Source organism: Onychomys torridus, chromosome 10 (assembly GCF_903995425.1).
Source record: "Onychomys torridus chromosome 10, mOncTor1.1, whole genome shotgun sequence".
Taxonomy (NCBI): domain Eukaryota; kingdom Metazoa; phylum Chordata; class Mammalia; order Rodentia; family Cricetidae; genus Onychomys; species Onychomys torridus.
The window spans coordinates 43,526,070-43,549,016 of record NC_050452.1 but is presented as its reverse complement, the minus strand read 5'-3'; the positions used below and the strand labels follow the sequence as shown (position 1 = coordinate 43,549,016).

General features: G+C 44.4%; 1 protein-coding gene across 8 annotated transcripts in view; it reads right to left on the bottom strand.

Moving 5' to 3' along the window:
- The window catches only part of Apbb2 (amyloid beta precursor protein binding family B member 2), a 331,671-nt gene that overhangs the window by 148,774 nt on the left and 159,950 nt on the right, over nt 1-22,947 (bottom strand). For all 8 annotated transcript variants that reach the window (XM_036201553.1, XM_036201554.1, XM_036201550.1 and 5 more), the window contains 2 exons: nt 14,920-14,988; nt 2,364-3,179 (listed from right to left, as the gene is read on the bottom strand). In XM_036201553.1, the coding sequence (XP_036057446.1) occupies nt 2,364-3,179; nt 14,920-14,938 (835 nt within the window). In that variant the 5' untranslated portion in view covers nt 14,939-14,988. The remainder of the gene's footprint in view (nt 1-2,363; nt 3,180-14,919; nt 14,989-22,947) is intronic.

Genomic DNA, 22,947 nt, shown 5'->3' with positions numbered 1-22,947 from the left:
GAATTGACTCCTGCAAATGTCCTCTCACCTCCATGCATGCTCCTCGGCATGCAACTTGAACACATACGCCTGTGCACACATACAAACAATAATAAAGAATAAACCGATAAGTAATTTGTTTTTTTAAACAGTGGAGAGTGACAGAAGACGGCACTGGACACTAGCCTCTGGCTTTCACACACAAACACGCAGATGTATGTACCCATAGGCACACATGCTCCCCCGACCCAAGTCCACATGAAAAAAATTATAGTAACAAATTTAGGCTCTTTAACTTAACTGTTGGGAATAAAAGTATTGCAATAAATACTCACGTGCAAAGTAAAAAAAAAAAAAAAAGTCACTAAAATAGAAAAACAGGCAAGATCTTCAAACTATCTCCCTCCTCCGTCTTTGCTCTGCCGGGGACCAGAGCCTTGTGTATGGTAACCAAGTGATCTACCGCTATTGTCCCCGTGCACATATAAAATACACTCTTTAAAATGTGAAGCATTAACAGTCTAATCTGAATTCTTTTTTTTTTTTTTTAACTTCTTACATGGAATTTTTAAAAACAAAATTTTAAGAATAGAATGTTGAACCCTTGTAACAATAACCCAGTTTTAATAGCTAGTAGTTAATGGCTATTTCTGTAGGGATTGTTTTAAATCCTCATCACAGTGTGACCCCAACAAACCCCTGCCCCATATGTTACTTAAATACAGTTATCTCTTAGTATCTACAGGGAAACTGGTTCTAGGACCCCCAGGGACACCAAAATTAGAGGCTGGATGTAACAATGCAATGTACATGCTACACAAATAGTTATTATACTATCTTAGGAAACAATGACCAAAAAACCCCAAGCATGTTCACTACAACTGTAATTTTATCCCAGACATTTTCAATCCACAGTTGGTTAAATACACAGCTGTGGAACTAATGGCTATGGAGGGTCATCTGCATCATGTAGATTATGTGATTATATATATTAGTTTATTACTTCTAAGGGACGAGATCTCTAAAAATAACATCCCCCAAATTTTACAAATTTTTAAAAAATTATAACTACAGCCACATGCCTAAAATGTTTTCTATAAGAAATGCCCTCCTTAAAAGTCACCACTAAGGAAAAGAGGCTGGAGTGGGGGCAGTGACTTCACTCTTGACTCACAGTCTTCCAGTTCATTTAAATGTAACAGCAACAGAACACACCGTGCCTGCAAGAACAGCAGCAAGGCTGTGTCAATCACACAGACTTGAGGAGCGGTTTGAACAGATTCAACCACTAGTAGGTGGAAATGTCCATCAGATACAGGACAGGAATTCTCTCAAGTCCCAGAGGGCCATGGACATGATGCTCTTACTAAACATAACTATGACTATGCGGGGCCAGACACTGAAGACATGAAATGACTCACTCAGCTTTCCGACCATCACAACCAGTCCCAGCAGCTAGCTCTCACTCTATCTATCTGTCTGTCTGTCTATCTGTCTATCTTCACTCCTTGTGCTTTCTCTGCCTTACCTGTTGGAAAATGTCATCTGGCTCCCTGGTGTGCCATCTGGTCTACCTGACTCTTCACAGCCACATGTGTGGATATTATTTACACTGAATTCACTCAGCACAGAGTGCTCCAGAGCTTACCGTTTTCTGACTGGTCAAGTGGGAACACTGAGAAGATGAAATGGAAGAGTAGCTAACTGTTAAGCCTCTCTTCATTACTGCCCAATGCGCCTCCAGACAAAAGCGACACACGTGGACAGAGGCACTGACGGGCCAAGATCGCTAACACTATTTAAAATCTTCCACTTCTAAATACATCTGAGAGGATCATTTTTCCTCACTTCCAATTATTACTTAAACAGGCTAATAAAATATTCCCCAGTAAAGGTCAGGAGGAAAATGTCTTTAAAGACCTGACTTTTAATGTCCTGAACTTTTAAAGTTTTCATAAGCTTGAGCACAACAAAGTTCTGAGAATTTTGAATGGTGGGTTCTTTTAATTAAGTTACAGCCTGCCCTTGGCAACTATTTTTCATTTACCTATCTGTCTGTCTGTCTATTCAACAAAGCCTGATATTAGTACCCAACTAGACAGTTCTCCCAGCACTAGCAACCTAATCTAAATCTACACCAGAGATGACAATTTGCCATATTTAAACTAGAGGCTATTTTTTTTTAAATGATGATGTGTGCCAGAACAATTTACACATGACTCAAAAAATGGTGAACCCACAATGTGGTTGAGAAGCCTAATGATAGTTTCCACACACTGCCTGATATCACCCACACGCTCCACAATTTTCAGCCCAGAGAGATTGACTCCACCGCTGGTTAAAAACACCAATGGAAAAGTACCAGGTGGGGCGGTCCAGGGTACCTGTTTCATCCGGGGAGCTAGGGGAGGCGCTGTCTTGGGACAGTGTTGTCCAGCTGGATTCCTCATCACTCGGTGCCAGGTTCTGGATCCGGTGGAGCGCGCAGTCAGTTTTGGCTCCCGTTTTTGGGTGGTCCTTCTTGGTCTCTGGGCTGGATGACACTGTGGCTACTTGGCCATCTTCTGGGCTGGACTGGGGTCTGTCTGGCTTCTGCAGCAGCAAATCACCATTCCCAATGACTACAGGGGCCTGGCCTGGGCCTGGCTGGGCTTTCTCCTCCCCGACCCCTTGGCAGGGGCCCAGATTCTGCCCCAGCTCTCTAGCTGAGGTTTCTAGATCTGCATAGTAATTGAGGAAGCTCTTAGTTCTCCTGGGCTGGGAGGGCAAAATCTCACAGCCTGAGGACTCCGGTGGGTGGAGATCTTTAACCTCCAGCTTCTCGGAAGTTAAGTTGATGACCCCTGTGGGACTGATGTTTTTGTTGGGGTCCTGCTGCCCCTGTTCTGCAGCCTTGCGGAGCTGGTTCTCCCCATTTTTCACCAGCTTGATGTTGGCAGAGCCATTTCCCAGCAGAGGCTGTACGGCTGGATCTGAGAGACCCATAGCCGCCTGGATGTTAGTCAGTGCATATTTTTTCCTGCATTTGGGGGGTGTGCTGTTCTTGGCATCTGAGTGTTTGATCTCAGCGTTTAACAGTTCATTGTGGGAGGAGCGGAGATTAAGGGTGTTGGGTGGTGTGGCTGGGCTGTTCCGATTTGCAACGTCTGTGGTTCCACTGCTGGCCATAAACACTGCCAAGGTGACAACACCTGAGTCAGCTGTGGGGACAAAAAGGAAACTGGATGTAAGGCACAGGTCATGACCAAACAACGCAGCACACAGTGTGAGTAACCACTTCTACACAGAGGGTTGTAAGAACACACACTCTGTCAGATGAGACCTTCCTATACAAATGACCCATTTCGCCAGGGCGTTGGTGGCGCATGCCTTTAATTCCAGCACTCGGGGGGCAGAGGCAGGCAGATCTCTGTGAGTTTGAGGCCAGCCTGGTCTACAGAGTGAGATCCAGGACAGGCACCAAAGCTACACAGAGAAACTCTGTCTCAGAAAAAAAAAAAAAAAGAAATGACCCATTTCATGTCATAATTTATTCGTATGTTAAACAGGAGGAAAGAAAGGTTTTATTGTAGGAACCCCAAAGCTAATTTACACAGAAGTTAAGAAGTCCTAGGTTCTACATTTTAGTATAAAAACCTTTTTACACTTTCAAGTCTGAGCACTTTTTTCGGGCTGGCAGTCTTGAACCTTCACAACTTTGAAAATCATCCCCTTTCCAAACAGCAACAACACATCATGTCTTTAGTTTTAAATCTCTGGCTCCTTTTGCCAATAGCATCATCATCAACAAAATTGCTCCGGCATTCTTTCTGCTTCAGCATTCGTAATTAGCCCAAAAGGTCATCGTTCAATGATGTCCCACGTGGTCAAGATAATTCCCCCAGTCACGTTAAGGTTACATGCTGAATGCCCAAAAAAACCAAACCTCCATCAGAATTTGCTAACGTCTTGGTGAACATATTTTATATGGGCTTAGTGTCAATATTTGAAAAAAAATTAAATAAATAGCTTCATTTCTCAAGAACACAAACTAGTACACAAGTGTATGCACACATGCACACACACAAAACACCATTCCTAGAGATGCAGCCCTGGGCTACAGACAACATGTTAGAGCCCCCAAGGAGTCTGAATGTATTCCCCTGAATTAAAAGACAGGCTCAGCTGTCTGCAGTCATCACGTGCCCGTGAAAAGATACCTAGCAAACAACCTGACGGTCGACTTTATCTCAAACGCTCCTTGTACCATCAGAGATTTATTTCTATGTCTCCTGCTAGGAAGAAAGAAGGGCATCTGAGGCTAGAAGTGAATGAAATTCACCAGCAAGGATTCCTAAGGTTCAGGCTTCTGTCTGTGAGCACTGGCTTCCTTCTTATTTGATTCTTGGCTCTCCAGAGAGACCTATGGTCTCCACAGCAGCAGCAGAGAGCTTCTTCCATTCTTGAAATTGTATTCCGGTCACTCCTTCCCCCTCTCCTGGGCAAGCAAGGATTCCCCACAGAGGAAAAAGATAAGAATTTCCCGTGGTGGGGGAGCTCAGAGGCATCTATGTATCATCAAAATGCACTGTGCTGGCCATTTTAGGAAGAGCTGCTCTGAGCTTCTAGAAGTCCAGGCTTCCGGGAAGTACCCATTCACTGCAAGCAACAACTATTTAAGTCGCAAATGCCCACGTGGCCCATGAGACAGTGAAGGGCTGTAACTCCCAGTGGTTAGATTTTGGACCCTCTCCTTGAAAGCTATTATTTATAAAGATTGCTGTATGTTCAGTGTTCTAATACTCAGCTCTTGTGTCTAGTTTTCAAGATATAAAAATTAAAGTGCTTTTTCCTTTTAAACAATATTCTGTCAATTAATATTTACATTTTTAAAAAATGACAGGCTACTACTGTATTATTTATTGAAAACATACATTTCTGAGCCCCATTCAAAAAGTAGCATTTGAGATGAGCAGGTCAAACTCTGGACTTACATAAAGTTTTCCCCAAGACATATCTATAGCATGGAAAGTTACTTTTATAGCCTTGGGCATTGACAGTAACATTATGAGAAAGTGGAGGCATGACAGAAGTTTCCAGGAGGCTATTCTATATTGTTAGGTATCATATCCTAACAATGTTATTAGGAAAACATGCTTGTCTACTTCACTTACAACCATAAATGTCTTGCAGAAAGAATGCCATCGTATTTTTGGGGTGACTTTAATATTTAATGGCTTGGATTGGGATGTAGCCCAGTGGTTAGAGTGCTTGTGTAGCATGGGCAAGGTTCAGAATACGCCTATCTAGTCAAACACATCTCCTTTAGTGGTATTTTTATACATCAATGGGGGAAATATAGCTGGGCATCTCTTAGATATTAAATAATGGTATGGCTTGTTAGCGAAGAACTAGAAAATGACCTCCCCCTTGGTGAAGGGCTAAGGTTAAGGATGCTTCCCCCAGAGAACCTTCCCAGACAAAGAACCAAGTAAATACAAGAAGAAAGATTAAAGGGACTTTCAAAGGGTTCAAGGAAAGGAGAGCTTGCTTTGCAACAGCAGGCAAAATGGGCAAATGGGGTGGGGGTAGGGAACATGAGGCTTCTATTGAGATGACGTGAGTCCTGAGTCTCTCAGCCAACCAGGAAGGAATAATTAGCCGTATTTCAATAGTGCCGGTTTAACTTCACAGTCAGTAAAAGGGTATTATTGTGTGTGGTCCCAAACTCAGGCTGGGCGTTTGAGACAGGAGACGGCTAACTGGCCGATGACCACTAGATCATGTTTTACCTCCTGTCAGGAAGAAACAGTTAATTGTACTGATGACAGAAAATACAATCTACTTGAGTTGTGTGGCTGCTTTGAAGCCCGAAGCTGCTCTTCTGGCTCAGTCTTAACTAGGATTCCTTGCTGAAGTGTCGCCAGCACTCCAAATTCAGAAGAGGTCTCTGAGAACACGCCTCGTCTCCTAGTCCTTCAACTGCTCGCTCACCCCAACCCACCTACAGGCAAGAGAGGAAGGCTGGACTTAGAACTAAGCGCACCGGCTAACCCCTGGAGGTGGTGCATCGCTTCTGGGAGTTGGCACGCCAGCTAGGACTCTCTGTGAAATAGGTTAAGGTTGGCAATGTCCTGGAGAGCACAAGGCTACAGGAAGGAGGTCCCCCGAGTGAGAGAAGATGAGGGTCAGGGCACAGATCCCAAAGCCAGTGAGGCAAATGCTAATGATCTGCCCAGGCTTCTTACTAGCTGAATCTAGGACCAGTTTCCTTCTCTGAAAAAGGGGTTTCGGTAGCACTGTCTGGTTGACTGAGAATTCTGATGAAGGCAGGCGTAGTGGGTAACAACACCCCGGCACGCCCCTCACTTCTGTGTCTCCAAGTTCAAAGTGACAGAGATAATTCTTGTAGACACATGGAGAGTGAGCAGGTGACAAAGGGCCAAAGAAGCCGGGGCTATGAGGGCTTCAGTCTAGGCGGGCATTCAGAAAAGCCCATGGGTGGCTGCAGCCGGGCAATCACGGCAGCAGAGAGGACGCCAGGGCTGAGCAAGTGTACTTCAAGTCTGGCTGTTTCCAGGGAGCTCCAGTTCTCATCCCTCCTGAGCAGGCCATATTGACAGCTAGGTGCTCATCAGCCACCTGGATTTAGGGGCAAGATGGAGTTGAAGCCGGTGCCCTGAACTGGACACTGACTTCCATCTTACCAGCTCCAAAGCCATGATACAGGTGGGTAGAAGGAAGTGTCACAAAGAACAAGTGGGGGGGGGGGGGGGGGGCGGCGGCAATAGAGAACAGCGGTAAAGAAGTCCAGTCCCTTCGTTGGGGATTTAGCTCAGTGGTAGAGCGCTTGCCTAGCAAGCACAAGGCCCTGGGTTCGGTCCTCAGCTAAAAAAAAAAAAAAGAAGAAGTCCAGTCCCGGTGACGAGAGAAGAGAAAGGGGCCACGGCAGATGCGCACAGTGGGCCTTCCCTTGAAGAGGGGGTCCATACATGAGGAGGGAGGGGAGAAGGAACTGAACAGAGGGAATGGAAGGACAGAGTCATGAGAGAGTGAAGAGCTGGGGGCAGAACAGGCCAGAGGATTAAAAGGACAAGGAAGTGTTCTCTACCCTGCAAAGGTTTGGGCTCCTTTAGGTGAGGACTAGGACTTTGAGGGTGCAGTGTACTGTTAATGGTTGCTGGGCAGGGCTAAGGCTGAGCAGCATCACTCCCTTTCAGATGTCTTTATCCTTCCGTCCTTTCCTGCTAGACTGTGGCCTCCACCAACCAGCACAACAGCATACAACAGATGTCTGCAGGATAGGCTGTACAGCATTAACACAGCAAGTATTTCCTTAACATCTAAAGAAGTCAAAGGTGAGCCAGCTGTGATGGCTAATGCCTGTAACCCCGACACTTCCAAGGACGAGGCAGGAGGATTGTCATGAATCCATGAGCCGCATGGGGAGATTCAATGCAGCCTGGGTTACTGTGAAAGCCTGTCTTAGCTCCTACCACCTGAAGTAAAAGTCTAGGCAGACTACTTCTTCTGTGCAGTTAGCAGAAGGGTTGTTTTTTTTTCCAGAGAGGGGGATCAATGGTCATTATCTCAGCTTTACCCACACACGAGCCTGAGTAGGAGTTAAATGAAGCCCTTCAATCTAATAGCTAGGTCAATTTGTTTTGCTTCTCGGTCTTGGCTCAAGGAATTCCTGCTGAAGTCTGCCATGACTCCAGGAAAGAAATGAGACTTAGAGCTGCAGATGGATTTTTCTGCCAGAGCTGGCTGGTGCCCTTCTCTATCCAACATGATTGGTCCTCAACAGTCAACCTACCGAACCACGTGTCTCCACGTGTCGGTGTGAGAGGAACAGGAGGCCCAGCCAAAGCTCGGCTGCACACACACACACAAATGTCCTGGTTATCTCTGTGGTCCCCACCATGTGGTCCTTCCACCAATCCTTGCCTTCAGGTTCATCTAGCACCTGCACCACTACTGAAAAGGAAGGAAAGAAAATGACACAGAGCAGGAAAGAGCAACATAACACTTTCGTCAGTTTGGAGAAAATATGTCCATAAAAATGAAAGGATGGCATGCCCTCTCTTGAACTTCAATCTCAGATTCTTTTGACTCCTCTAGTCAATATTTAGGTCTCTTCAGCCTGTAAGACTCTTCACTGGGGTCATGCTCAGACTATAATCAATAGCTGGTGACTTTAATCAACTCCACTTTAGTACTTTTTTCTTTTATTTCCAGAAAGAGTCTCATGGAGCCCAGATTAGCCTAAACTTGCTCTGTAGTCAAGGATAACCTTGAACTCCCAATGGACCTATCTCTATCCCCAAGTGATAGGATTGGAAGTTTACCACCATGCATAGCTCTCCCTCCTCTCCAACACACACACACACACACACACACACACACACACACACACACACACACACACACACACACAGAATTTCCAGTTTCTTTTTATAACATCTGGCATACTCATGAATTTGTTTTCTCATTCATTAAATATTTATCAAGCATCTACCATTCCACAGACTCTTCAAGTCCAGGAGAACAATAGTAAACAAGAGAAGCACAATTGGTGAGCAGTGAACACACAGAACGCCAGTGGCCATGAGACCCGGTCTTCCACACGGAGATGGCTTTCCTTCGGGATCTGTCACTAGCTAGCACACCCACCATGACTCCGTTATCCCACTGTCTGGAGTCTGGCTTCTGAAGACTGTGATAGTTAATACTACTGCCAATTTGACATAATCTAGGAGACAAATCTCTGTATAAATCTCTAAGGGACTTTCCACCTTGAGATAACTGAGGTAGGTAGACCTATCCCAATGATGGGTGGTACCATTCCAAGGATGGGGGCCCTGGACTGAATAAAGAGAGAGCGTGGACTGGGCATCAGCATTCACGTCTCTCCATTTCCTGACGGCAGATGCAATGTAAGCAGCTGCTCCAAACACCCGCCGCCATGACGTCCCTGCTGTGATGGACGGTACCCTCAAACTGTGAGACAGAATAAACCCTTCATTCTGTCCCTTGATGTTGTTAGGGATTTTGTCACAGCAGAGAGAGAAAAGTAACTAATACAAAGGCCCAACATCAATTCCAGAGGATCAATCTCTACTTCAGATTTAAGAGTGTGACAAAAAAGGGTCATCATTCTCCTGCGTGTGTGAGAAGTAACTATTTCCTCTTGGCACGCATTCCTTCCCCCTTTTTCTGTTAGCAAAGTCTCCCTCTTTCTCGGGGAACTAAGCTTCCCCGACATCATTCAGCTGATTTACCCCACTACTCTGTCAGACACGCTTCTAAGCTGAGGCTGTAACAGTGAACAAAACTAAGAAGGAAAATTCACCCTCATGACTCTTAGGGTCATGGGCTTAGCGCCAATGCTGCAAACCTGTACCTCTTCTTTGTGTGTGGGTGTGTGGGCGCCGGCACACACATGCATGCACACACATGTGCCTGCACACACATGCATGCACACACATGCATGCACAACCAGTCGGAGCAGCAAATCTTCATGATCCTGGTGGCTGGTTAAGGATGAGCATGTGACTGATGTACAGCATACAGCGGTAGTCCTGAGACTCCAGGCAGTGGTTAGAAGAGAGGTGGCAGCCAGGTGTGAGAGGATAAGGCAGGAGGAAGCCAGCCTGGGCTCAACAGGGAGACTTTGTCCCAAAGAAGAAGGGAGGAAAAGGTTACCCCACCCCCCACCCCGTCTTTTCAACTACGTTTAAGTCTAGCTTCAAGCACTCACAGGACGGGGGTGTCCCTCCAACACACCAAGCCTACATCTGAAAAGCCTGGGTTTCTCCGACCAGCACACTGGTTTACCTCGCTATCCTGCTTAAGTCTTGAACTTTTTTACAACTAAAATAGCCTCAGCTAAAAAACAGTATCTTTTGAATAAAAGCCTATCAAGACTAAGTAAGCCAGAGCCTCTTTACCCTCATAAAGATGGCCTCCCCCACCCAGAGACAAGGGCCCCAGCACAGGTATGGCCATGCTCTAGCGCAGGGATCTACTGGTGAAGGCATGGGTTGGATTCCACAGTGAATAGTAGCTGACCTTAATTATTTATTTATTTGTTTATTTATTTATTCATTCATTCATGTGGCTTTTAGAGAGACAGGGTCTCTCTGTGTAACAGCTCTGACTTTACTGGAACTTGTTCTATAGACCAGGCTGGCCTCGAACTCACAGAGATCCACCTGCCTCTGCCTCTCAAGTACTAGGATAACAGGGGTGTGCCACCATGGCCCAGCCATTTCCTTTTCTTTTTGGAGACCTCTAGTCTTTTTCCTTTTTCTTTAGTAACAGACTGCTTTCCCTCCCATGACATGGGATACAGTTAGAAGTGGATTAACAAATAGGCAAGGAGGCCCAAGGTTGCCCCACATTTGAAGAAAACTTTTCTTTCTTTCTTTCTTTCTTTCTTTCTTTCTTTCTTTCTTTCTTTCTTTTTCTTTCTTTCTTTTCCTCCCTCCCCTTCTCTCTCTCTCTGCCTGTCTGTCTGTCTCTCTCTCTCTGTCTCTCTCTCTGTCTCTCTGTCTCTGTCTCTCTCTCTCTCTCTTTCCTTTTCTGCCACAGGATTTTATTCCCACTGAGGAGTTAACAACAAAACTTCTTCCCTGAGGAAAGCTACCTTTTGAACTACACCTCAAAGTATAAAGGAAATAAATAAACTCAGATTTTTTTCACCCTCTTCCTTTTAGGGAGGAGAGGCAAAATAAAACCGGTTTCCTGGTATTATCCACGAAAGCAAACTCTCCGTGTGCCAGAGGCGATAAGAAGCACTCTGTGAACAAAGAGGTCACAGCTGGGGAAGGCAACTCGGGCCACAGGATCTGGGAGATGGCAGCGTTAGGACCATGGAAGTTCCCGGAGCTGGGAGAGCAACTTCACAGGCTAATTCTTCATGAGATCGCTGTTTCAGCTCCCAAGCCTTACCCACCTGAGGGTTTCTTGTGCCCTCTTCACCCCTAACTGCCTGAGGGCTAGCTCTGTTCAACAGTGCAAGGGAACTGGGGGGATTAGAGACACAAGCTAGTCATTCAACAATGGTTACACATTCTACATGAACAGTATATTAGACAAAGCGAACACGCGAAACTTTCATTTGTCAGTTATGAAAGAGAATATGGCGTGATTTTTTAAAGCTCGACCTGTGACAGTGAGAGAGGAAGTTATTACACAAAGTCACCGTGTGGGCAAAGGGTCTTATCAAAACGTGGTATTTGAGATGGACATGGAAGGTTTCTCAAAGAAGGAAATGCTGAATTAGCTTGAGGGACAGGCAGGAAGTCATCGGTGGCTAAGAAGGAAGACATCACACCCGGCAGATGCAATGAGCAGCTACTTGGTACAAAGCAGGATGGGTCCATCTTGGTGAGAATCAGGAAATTATACAGATGTATGTGATCCCTAACCCAGGGATACATCTCTCTTGTCATGTTTAAGCTACATCCATGCTTTGGCATAGTCTCTGTATTTTTAGAGATGAATTTCTTTTTTAATGACACTCTAGTCTTCCATGGTCACGTCTGATGAACAATCAATGCTCAAGTGTGGGAACACTGATGTGGACGGAGAAGGAAGGCGTGCTGGAAAGGAACATTACACGCCTTCTTAAGCAACCGACCAGCTGGTTCTCAAGCCAGTTCCAAAAGGGAAATAACATTAAGAAAAAGCACACAGCAAAATCTATGAAACGGGAAAATTACTTCACTTGGTTGGGCACTGAGACTGGCTCAGAAGGCACTCCTGAGCTCAGCCTCCAAGGACGAAGAGGAATTTTCTAGACAGATGACTGCATAAACCTGGAAGGCTTGCTTTAGAAGGGTTCCCTGTGATCACACCTCCCTGGAGCGGGAGGATGGGACCGAAGGCAGACCTCATGTGAGGTGCTGGTCAGTTCACCCCTCACCAGTTGCCATGTGAGTTTCTGGGGGTGAAGAGGGGAACTTTTTTTTTTTTTTTTCCCCTCAGACAGAGTTTCTCTGTGTAGCTTTGCGCCTTTCCTGGATCTCGCTCTGTAGACCAGGCTGGCCTTGAATTCCCAGAGATTACCCCTGGCTCTGCCTCCCGAGTGCTGGGATTAAAGGTGTGCGCCACCACTGCCTGGCGAGAGGGGAACTTAGAACAAGATGCACCATGAATTTACAACACTTACTTATAAATTTTGGTAGCTGCTACACCATCACCTGGCAGTATTAGCTTTCTGTTAAAATTCAGCTTGATAACTGTTTCTGTACCTCGTTGTGGTGGTTTGAATAAAAATGGCCCCTTCAGGCTCAGATATTTGAATGCTTAGCCATCAGGAAGTGGCATTACCCAGAAGGTTTAGGAGATGTGGCCTTGTTGAAGGAAGTGCATCACTGGGGGTGTGGAATCTCAGGTTTCAAAGCCCAAGCCAGGTCCAGTGGCTCTGTCTCTTCCTGCTGCCTGTGGATCTGGACAGAACTCTCATTTACTTTTCAAGACCCATGTCTGTCTGTGTGCCACCATGCTCCCCACCAAGACGATAATGGACTAAACCTCTGAACTGCAAGCCAGCCTCAATTAAATGCTTTCTTTTATAAGAGTTGCTGTGGTCATGGTGTCTCTTCACAGCAATAGGGCAATAACTAAGGCATTTATATAGCCACCACAGAATAAAGCAACTTGAATATCTCCAGAGAGCATGGGTAGAGCTAGAAAGGTTCTGGAAGTGCCTGACCGGTCTCCCTCCATTTAGATAGAAGAAGCACATCACTTTGCAAATTTGCTGGCCTCATTCTTTTATTGTTTTGATCCTACTACATTAACATAAAGGATTCCTAAAAGGAATTATTCTTGGTACTTACCGTGTACAGTTTACCTATGGGTTATTTACTTAGTGAACTGGTAGGGTTTGCTAGGCTTATTTACAGGAACATAGGGAGGGATTACTCACAGGAATGTGTGTAATTCTAAGACAGCTGCATCTCTGAGAAGCCCTACCCCATCATAGGTCACAACATAACAGCCTGTATCATAGAGCCCTGACCTCAGTTCCCTTTCCACCCTTTCTGCTCAAGCACCTTTCCACACCACATGTATGAAGGGCAGCAGGGTGTGGGTGGTGGAACCCCAGGTGGGTGCATAAGACCCTCCCTCCTCTGCATCCACTGGGGAGTGTCAGCAACCCCATTAAGATGACCTAAAATGTCTTTTTTAAAGGACATGTTGGCTTTGAGTTTCTAAAATTAACACACATATTTAAGTACATATTTATTTAGAAATCTACTCCCGCCGGGCGGCGGTGGCACACGCCTATAATCCCAGCACTCGGGAGGCAGAGGCAGGTGGATCTCTGTGAGTTCGAGGCCAGCCTGGTCTACAGAGCGAGTCCAGGACAGGCTCCAAGCTACAGAGAAACCCTGTCTCGAAAAACCAAAAATCTACTCCCTTTTCAAACAATCACAGCATAACTAGGGACCTCAAAGAGTCAGCTTTAAACCTCTGACTATCAGCATGAGCTTAAGTTTATCACATTTCTCCCCACTGATTTTTTTCTTCCTTTCCCCTTAGTAAAAGTGGGTTTCTTGGGGCTGGAAAGAGGGTTCAGAGTTAAGAGCACTTGTTGCTCTTGCAGAGGACCTGGGTTCTATTCCAAGGATCTACATGGTGGCTCAGAGCCATCTGTAATTCCAGTTCCAAGGATTCCAACGCCGTCTTCTGACCTCTGCAAGAACTAGGCACATATGTGGTATACATATGTACATGCAAGCAAAAAACACATACACATGAAGAAAAAAAAATCTAAAAAAAAAAAAAGTAAATTTCTTGCCCTTCATATACTGATACCAAGCTCAGTACTCACCCGTGATTTTTTTTTTAACCTCTTTGTGGAAAATGTAATACACAGAGTTGTAGGTAACAAAGAGACTTGAGACAATTTAATGATAAGGTTAACTTCAGAATTTAAAGACACTGACCCATGGTTAAGTCTAACTGGTAGAAAAACCTCAGAACTGCTCCTTGTCCAGGGAAAAAGAGAAGCTACACACTCGTTGCCACTTACAGAGTTTATCTAAAAGAGTTACCACAATTGCTTTTCCCTTATATTACCCTGAGGTCAATGATTAAATCCCACACCACACTGTGGTGTGCAGACTAGCGTCTGTCATGACATAAAGAGAAGGACATGCAATACAATCAAGGCAGTCTTCTTCAGGCCTGGAATTAATCAGAGTTAGTTAGGGCCAAGGAGAATACAGAAGTGGGGAACTCCTGTCTTTTTTTTTTTTTTTGGTTTTTGGAGACAGGGTCTCTCTGTGTGGTTTTGGTGCCTTTCTTGGAACTCACTCTGTAGTCCTGGCTGGCCTCGAACTCACAGAGATCCACCTGCTTCTGTCTCCCGAGTGCTGGGATTAAAGGCGTGCACCACCACCGCTCAGAGGAACTCTTGTCTTGACAAATCCCATGACATGAGATGCTATTTACAAAGACTCAACAGCAACACCTCTGCCGAGATCAACAGTTCACAGGCTATGACATACAATGCCAGGTGGTGAAAACTGAGCCATAGTCGATTGTAATTTTTTTTAGACTTATTTATTTATTATGTATACAGAAGAGGGCACCAGATCTCATCACAGATGGTTGTGAGCCACCATGTGGTTGCTGGGAATTGAACTCAGGACCTCTAGAAGAGCAGTCGGTGCTCTTAACCTCTGAGCCATCTCTCCAGCACTGACTGTAATTTTTTATATGACATTGGTGATGAACAGCAACATACAAGCAGTTAAGTTCAAATGACTTTTTATTTTTTAAATACTTACTTTTTCTATTATAGTATAAAGAATAATGAAAATTTTAAAATGCTATTTTAGCAAATATGAATTTAAATTAAACATTAAAATAACTACCCATACATTATCAAGCTTTGACATTCAGCTGTTCCTGTGTATAAAAGAATGTAAAATCATATCTGACCTGGAAGTGCTTCTGACATGGATCTCTGGGTGTCAGCAATGGTGTTGGAAATCGGTTATAACTTGCGATCTAAAATTGAAAAACAAAAAAACATTTGAGAAGTTAGAACCTCAAATAACAAAGCATAAGAGCAAACAGGCACAGAACTAGAAATCTCTCCAAATATGGGTCAAATTTAAAAAAAAAAAAAATGGGATGCTGAGTGGTAGTAGTGCACGCCCTTAATCCTAGCACTCACTTGGGAGGCAGAACCAGATGGATCTCTGTGAGTTCGAGGCCAGGACAGGCACCAAAACTACACAGAGAAACTTTGTCTCAAAAAATAAGAGAAATTTAAAAATTAAAAAAAGTTGGTAGATTACGTGTAAATGTTTATGATTTATAACAGCTCACACCACTTCTCACTTGAATTTCAATTGCCACATAACCACATTTTCCACACTAAAATATCTGCCCACTCCAGGCATGTCTGTCTGTCTCAAGCTCCAATGCTTTTCCTTGCCAAACACACACACAAAGCAGAAGCCACTAGGGAAAAAAAAATTAGTGAACTTTGTCTTTTAAAAATTCAAACCTGATTGAAAGAAAACAAAAAGTGGCAACAATCATGATAATTTTTTTTTTTAAAGACCTGGAAAAAATTACCATTCGAAGAGGGTTATCTATCGAAAGAGCTCCTTGAAGTCATTAAGAAAAATATGAACAAGTCGGCAGAAAAGGGAGCAAAGGATGGGGATGATGTCCACCACACACAAGAACATGGGGCCAAAGGAAACAAATGTAACCTGAGGAGACAGTGACTCTCACTAGGTCAGACTCCAAAGACTGAGAAGCTGGACAAGGCAGAAAGCAAGGCTGGGACACTGGACACAAGAAAAGTCAACAGCCAGGTGGTGGTGGCGCATGCCTTTAATCCCAGCACTCGGGAGGCAGAGGCAGAGGCAGGTGAATCTCTGAGTTTGAGGCCAGCCTGGTCTACACAGAGAAACCCTATCTCAAAAAACAAAAAAAAAGAAATGTCAACCTTCCTGGCTGGATTAAAAGCCATCAAACTTTTTGGGAGGCTACTTACAGACATGAGAAAATTTTTGATGGGCGGAGCCCACTGCTGGGCAACTCCATTTCTATGTATTTGATACGTATCTCACATGGACTCTACTGTTCAATGGCCATGAACATCCAGTAAATCCATCACACTGTTCTTAGGTAAGCAGCTGGCTCATTGCATTGAGAGACATCTACATCTCAACAGAGCCACATGATGCCAATAGGAGAGAGGTAGTGGGTCTCAGGGGTGCAGATAAGAAAAGCACATTAAGACATATCATTGAGAAATGAATATTATGCACACCATGACACAGTATAATGAATAAAACTTTATTTATATTTTTCACATTACAATGGGGGCAGAAAGAGGTTGCCCTCCCCTATTGCATTCCACCTTACCTTTTGAGACAGATTCTCATCTCTCAATGAACACAGAGCTCAACAACCAGCTAGAATGGCTGGCCAGTGAGCTCCAGGGATTGGCCTACACTTCTACTCGCCTCTATCCCATCTACTTCCGCCTCCCCACCAACCAGCTGCTAATGCTTGGGTTACAGACATGCACAACCGTGTCCAGCTTTTATATGGGTGCTAGGAACCTCAACTCAGGTCATCATGCTGGTACAGCAAGCACCTTATCTGTCGCTCCATTTCCCCAACCCCCAATTTGAGTAAAACCTCTTAAAGCATATATACATAAGTGTAGACAGACAGACAGACACACATTCACACCAACATGTATTTTCATAGAAGTGTTCTTAAATAGGGGCTGAGGAGACAGCTCAGTAAGCGAAGTACTTGTCATAAAAGCATGAGAATTCACTTGGATATTCTAAACCCATACAAAGGAAAAGGAAAATAAGTCAGGCCTGATGGTGTATGCTTTAAATGTTTGTGCTGGGGGGTGTGGGGTGTGTGTGAAAACAAAAGAAGCCTGGCCGGCCAGCCTAGCCAAATTAGCAAGCCTCAGTCCCTGATGAGAGACCCTGCCTCATAAAACAAGGTGGACAGTTTCCAAGCACTCACAAGACTGACCACCAGCCTACACACACACACACACACACACACACACACACACACACACACACTTCCTAAAGAAAAAGAACAAAGATCCAGAAACAACAGGAAACTGCCTCTACCAACTTAGCTATGACATAGGGAAATCTGAAAACAGGGTTTGTTCTCAGGGGGCCCATCACGAGGACTGTCCTAGGGATGATAACCCACTACACTGGGCTGAAAGTGGAACTGTATGATCCCATCATACAAAGTACACAGACAGGAAACATTCCAGTGTGTCAAGATGGGGTGCAGGGGTTGGGAGAGGAAGAAGTATCGACAGAATGGCCCCAGGGATGCTGCTGGTCAAGGTGATAAAGCACTTCTGGGCCAATGGAGAAATCCATCAAGCCGTGCCCCCATGAGCTGTGTCCTCATGCACTGTACACTTCCATGAAAAGTTACAAGAAAAAGTCAGATGCTGGAGGTGTTCTAAAGTATCCTTCAAATTGGAAAAACTCTTATTTTCCAAGACTCTTGCTTCCTAATCTAACCTTTTCCAAACTAGTAACCTTTAATGGGCATAACTTCCTACTTTATGATTCAGATAATGACCTGACACCTGGTCTGCTGGCCTGCAGTACATTTCTAATTATGTTTCCACATGCTGTGGAGTAGGCTCATTACTCCGCTATAATTGAAGGGGTGGGTTTGTTTGGTTGTCCTGAAACACCAGGAGATGCCTCTCTGCACCCATTTGTCTTTGGGCTGGGCATTTAGCACTTCATAATACACCTCATTTCTTCGTCTTCAGTGTGCCTTATATGACACGCACAGACAAAGATAAAGTGATGGACACTTCTGGAAAATGAACACAGATAAAGCAACGCAGGAAGCCAAGAAGAAGATATTTACTTGCTTGAGTGTTTCCTGTATACTTTTATTGTACAGAATCCCTAAAATATTTCTGTTCCCTTGACCTGAACAAAACTCTATCTTTTAATATAGGTTTAAAAAAAATCAGATACTCTTCTAGTCACTGCTGTTAGCTACATAGCATCTATTACATATTCTGAACTTGCCCCACAAGTGACCAGATATGATTATGATATAGTTACTGCTTGCCCTGTTTCTATTACTATCTATTACATATCCCCTACTTGTCCTGTGCTGGTAACTGTGTATTATCCATTACACATTACACCTTTGCCTGTGTCATACATTATGCATACATCAGGAGACCCTCTAGAGAATAAAAATACTTCTTTCTCTCACAGAACAAGCAGCCTCATAGGGAAAGGGGTATTAAGTTCTCAAGCCAGGAAGTGTGTGTTTTGGAGGCAAAGAACCCTGCTGGGGGACATAATGAAGGAAAGAAGAGGTGCCAGACAGGACACCCACAATAGTAAGGTTTAAGACACAGTGTGAGAAGGCAACAGGATTTAGGTGAGAAAATACTTACCCATCCCTACTTCCAACAAGACATTCTCTGGCCTTGAAGCGGAAACACAATATATAAACTATTTTTCCTTAGTAATGGTGGTTTGAAAGAGAATGGTCCCCATATGTGCATATATTTGAATACTTGGCCTCTGGTTGGTGGAACTGTTGGTGAGAGATTAGGAGGTGTGGCCTTGTTGGAGAAGGTGCGCTACTTGGGGCAAACATTGAGGCTTCCAAAGCTCCCCATGTTCCCAGTTAGCTCTCTCTCTTTGCTTCATGCTTGTGGGTCAGATGTAAGCTCTCAGCTACTGCTCCAGCACTCTGCCTGCCCCTTGCCATACTCCCTGCCATGATAGTCACAGACTCACCCTCTGAAACTCTGAGCCCCCAATAAACTATTTCTCCTATAAGCCGCTTTGGTCATGGTGTCACACCACAGCGACAGAGAAGGAACCGAGGCAGTGAATGAACTAACCACATGGTTTCTGAAAGCTTTGATAACACAGACCAATTCGACTTCAATGGCAGCTTGAGAGAATACAAAGGCAGCCCGCAGGCACACTACCTAGGTGTGTGGCTTTAAGTACACTCTACCACTGTATCGTACAACAGGGAGGCTGCTGGCGGCAACATCAAGCTAGTCTGCACTTAACGCATGACCAGTGCAGCTTAAGAATTGAATTTTCAACTTTACTCAACTGTAATTAATTTAGGTATAATTTCCTAAGTTGATATCTGACCCTCCGTGGAAAATAGTTAATTAAACTTGTGACTTCATGTGTAGCTGAGTCAACTTTTTCAAATACATCTTATAAAATCTAAACACAAACTGAGTGCTTCTGATCAGTGGCTTACAGCTGAGTCCAAGGCTGCTGAGTATAGAACACACCGACTTACAGGAAACTGTTTAACTTCACTTTTATTTTAATGTGATACTGGGGATTTCAAAAAACCTATGTGGGCTTTGTGACATTTCTTTTGCAGAAAACATTAATCACAATATTAAAAATAAAGACTAGCAGAAATGCCACCTCAGCGGTAATGTGATGGATTTTGCTAGCATTCACTGCAGGTACCCAGCTTCCTGTAAAAACCATACTGATGGGGAAAAAAATCTTAAGGATTAGTGTCAAGCCACTCCCAGTTTTGCATGAAGAATACAGTCGTGGGAGCTGGGGAGATGGCTCAGTCATGAGGGCCTGGGTTCTTATCTCCAGCACCGAGGCATGGTGTACTGCTTGTAAACCCAGCATTGGGGAGGCAGAGACAGGAGGATCTCCGGGGCTTGCTGGCTAACCAGCCAAGCCTAATGAGAGAGCTCCAGGCCTATCACTTTAAAAAAAAAAAAAGTGGACTGCTCCTGGTAAACAACCCTGAAGTTACCCTCTGGGCTTCCCATGCATGTGCATGCATGCAAACAACAACACCACACACACACACACACACACACACACACACACACACACACACCAGGTTGTGACTCTGGGATGAAGCATAAAGGCACTGAAGTCAAGCACTTTAGCAACAGCATGGTGGAGTTGATGATAAGTTAATGCCAATAGGACCATGAAGAAAGCCGGCCACAGAGATCATAAAGCACTATTACACAAGTATATTGGTGAATGATTGAATGAATGAATGACCCAATTACATTAATGTTCAGTACAAAGTAGTTTGTACTTTTAAATGACTCAAAAGAGAAATGAAACATTAATTTAAAAAAAAAAAAAAAAGAAAGAATTCAGTGTGTGTGAAGAGCATAGTGGTGCACGCCTTTCACCCCAGCACTTGGGAGTTTGATCAAGGCCAGCCTGGTCTACAGACTGCAGAGCAAGTTCCAGGACAGCCAAGGCTACACAGAGAAACCTGTATCGGAAGAAGGGAAGGGGGAGGGAGGGGAGGGGAAGGGAGGGGAGGGGAGGGGAGGGGAGGGGAGGGGAGGGGAGGGGAGGGGAGGGAAGGAGAAAAAGGAGATCGGGAGGGGTAAGGAAGGAAGGAAAGAGAGAGGGAGGGAGGGAGAGGGAGAGGGAGAGGGAGAGGGAGAGGGAGAGAAGAGAAGAGAAGAGAAGAGAAGAGAAGAGAAGAGAAGAGAAGAGAAGAGAAGAGAAGAGAAGAGAAGAAGAGGAGTCTACTTTAACCGTTTCCCCCCAAATATAAGCAAACAGATCTGATCATTCTTCCCTCTGGACTCATCTATTCTCTGTCCTGTCCACTGAAGTATTCACTTCAAACCTTGCTATGGTTTGGATATAGACTGTGTTCCCCAAGTATCCATCAAAACCTTGATCCTCAGGTTGGAAGTGCTGGTAGGTGGTAGATCCTTTGGAAAATGGAACCTATTGGGAGTTCCTTAGGCTGTTGAAGGTATAATGTATTTCTCTGTCTTGGTTAGTTTTTTGTTTGTTTGTTTACTAATTTGGCACAAACTCCAGTCATTTGGAAAGATGGAATCTCAATTGAGAAACTGACTCCATAAGACTGGCCCAGAGGCAGGTCTGTAGGGCATTTTCTTGATTAATAATAGATGTGGGAGGGCCCAGCTCACTATGGACGGTGCCAACCCTAGGCAGATGGTTCTGGGAGGTATATAAGAAAGCAGGTTGAGCAAGCCATGAGGAGCAAGCTAATAAGCAGCACTCCTCCATGGTCTCTGCTTCAGTACCTAACTCTTTATTCCTGCCTTGAGTTTCTGTCCTGACTTCCCTCAGTGATGAAGCATGACCTGAGCATTTTAAGATGAAATAAATCCTTTCCTTCCCCAGTTGCTTTTGGTCATGGTGTTTAACCACAGCACTAGAAACTCTAAGACATTATCCTATAAGCCCTTGGCAGTTCTAGCAAGAGGGTTACCAAAAACAGCTGAGTGTAGCCCCTGACCAGTTCTGTCTCTCTTTAAAATTCAATCACTTGGTTACTTCTATTGCTAGTCACTGTGATGAGGCTTTGTTGGTTTTCTGTTACTATAACAAAATACTTGAGACATTTGACTTATAAACAATATAGGCTTATTTTGGCTCATAGTTTTGGAGGTTTCGATCCATAGTTGGTTTCCCCCATGCTTTGGGGCCTGTGGCAAGGCAGGGTAGGAGGGCTGATGTGTGTGGTGGAGTAAAGCTGCTCACCTTACGGTAAGGATGAAGACAGTAAAGAAGAGATTGGAGTTCCACAACCCGCTTTGAGAACACAAAAATGAATGATCTAAAGCCTCATGCTAAGCTCTCGCTTCCAAGGGCACCCCTATCTCCCAACAGCACCAGGGGCTTGTACACCAAGCCCTGAGCATGTGGCCTTCAGGGAACATTCTAGATCGAAACTACAGCTTTGATGAAGTTCTCAAAAGAACAGAGGGCAGGAACCACAGTCACAACCTCTAAAACTACAAGCTAAATTCTTTTTCTTTGTAGCTTAGCTGACTCTAGACTAACACTGTAGTAACCTGAGGAGGAATACTCCACACCCTTCCACAACCTCTCTCCAGGCCCCCACCGAATCCTTCATCTCACTCATACCCTTACCTCCAAACCTCAGACATGAAGTTCTTTAGACCACTGACAATCTCAAATCCTTTACTAACTTCGAGTACCCGCCTTCCTAAAAACACTTCCTCAGTACAATCTTACGGGATCCCACACAGCCCCCTGACTATGACATAAGACTTTAAAAGGAATCCTTTACTTTCTTGAAGTGAAACTCAGAAATAACTTAGTGGCACACTAAAATGTTTTATTTTGTTTTGTTTTTTTTAAAGAAAAAAGTAAAGTTGGGATGCATCACAAAAGACAATTTATCAGGCATGAGAACACCAAGGGTCACAATGAGGAGCCATCAGGGGCTCACCTACATGCAGAATCACTGTTCTTCCCACAGCTATTCATACAGACTGACAGGGCTGTGTACTTCTCTGTCGATTCAGGCAGGATGACATGCACTGCAGTCATCAATACTGACTTGAAAATGCTAATCGATTCTTAGAAAAGCCCCCAAATTATTCAGCACTATTATCTTTCATTTATAAGTTTTATTCCTGGAATCTCCGGTGCATATTGAGATGGTAAGCAATAACTAATGTTCAGAACTTCTAGGCATGGGTAACTATAAATATATACCAGTTTACCTGAAAGGGTGGGTATGTGGAAGTGTTCTAGAGTACAGGATAGCCCTGGGCACTGTGTGAACATTATGTGTGTGGACATATAGTAATCATTTCAGCTCTCCACAAAACGGCAACAAAAACTGAGCAACGAGTTCCCTTCTCCACCCCCTAAGGAGGTCAGCCACACCTCAGATTCTCCACTCTGAAAATCAGGACCTCAGCCCTGAGTTCTAACTTGACACCTGGGTCCTTTATCATGAGAACCAATGCCTCATGTTTGTCAGAGGGTTCGAATGTCTTAAGTGGATCCTGTGATTATCATCAATCTAACAGTGACTCTAGGATCAAATTGGGTAACCATGGTTGCTTGTCCGCTTGCTTCAGTGACTAGCACATTCTAAGTACTCATAAATAACAACCGCCACTACTATTGCCCACATCATATA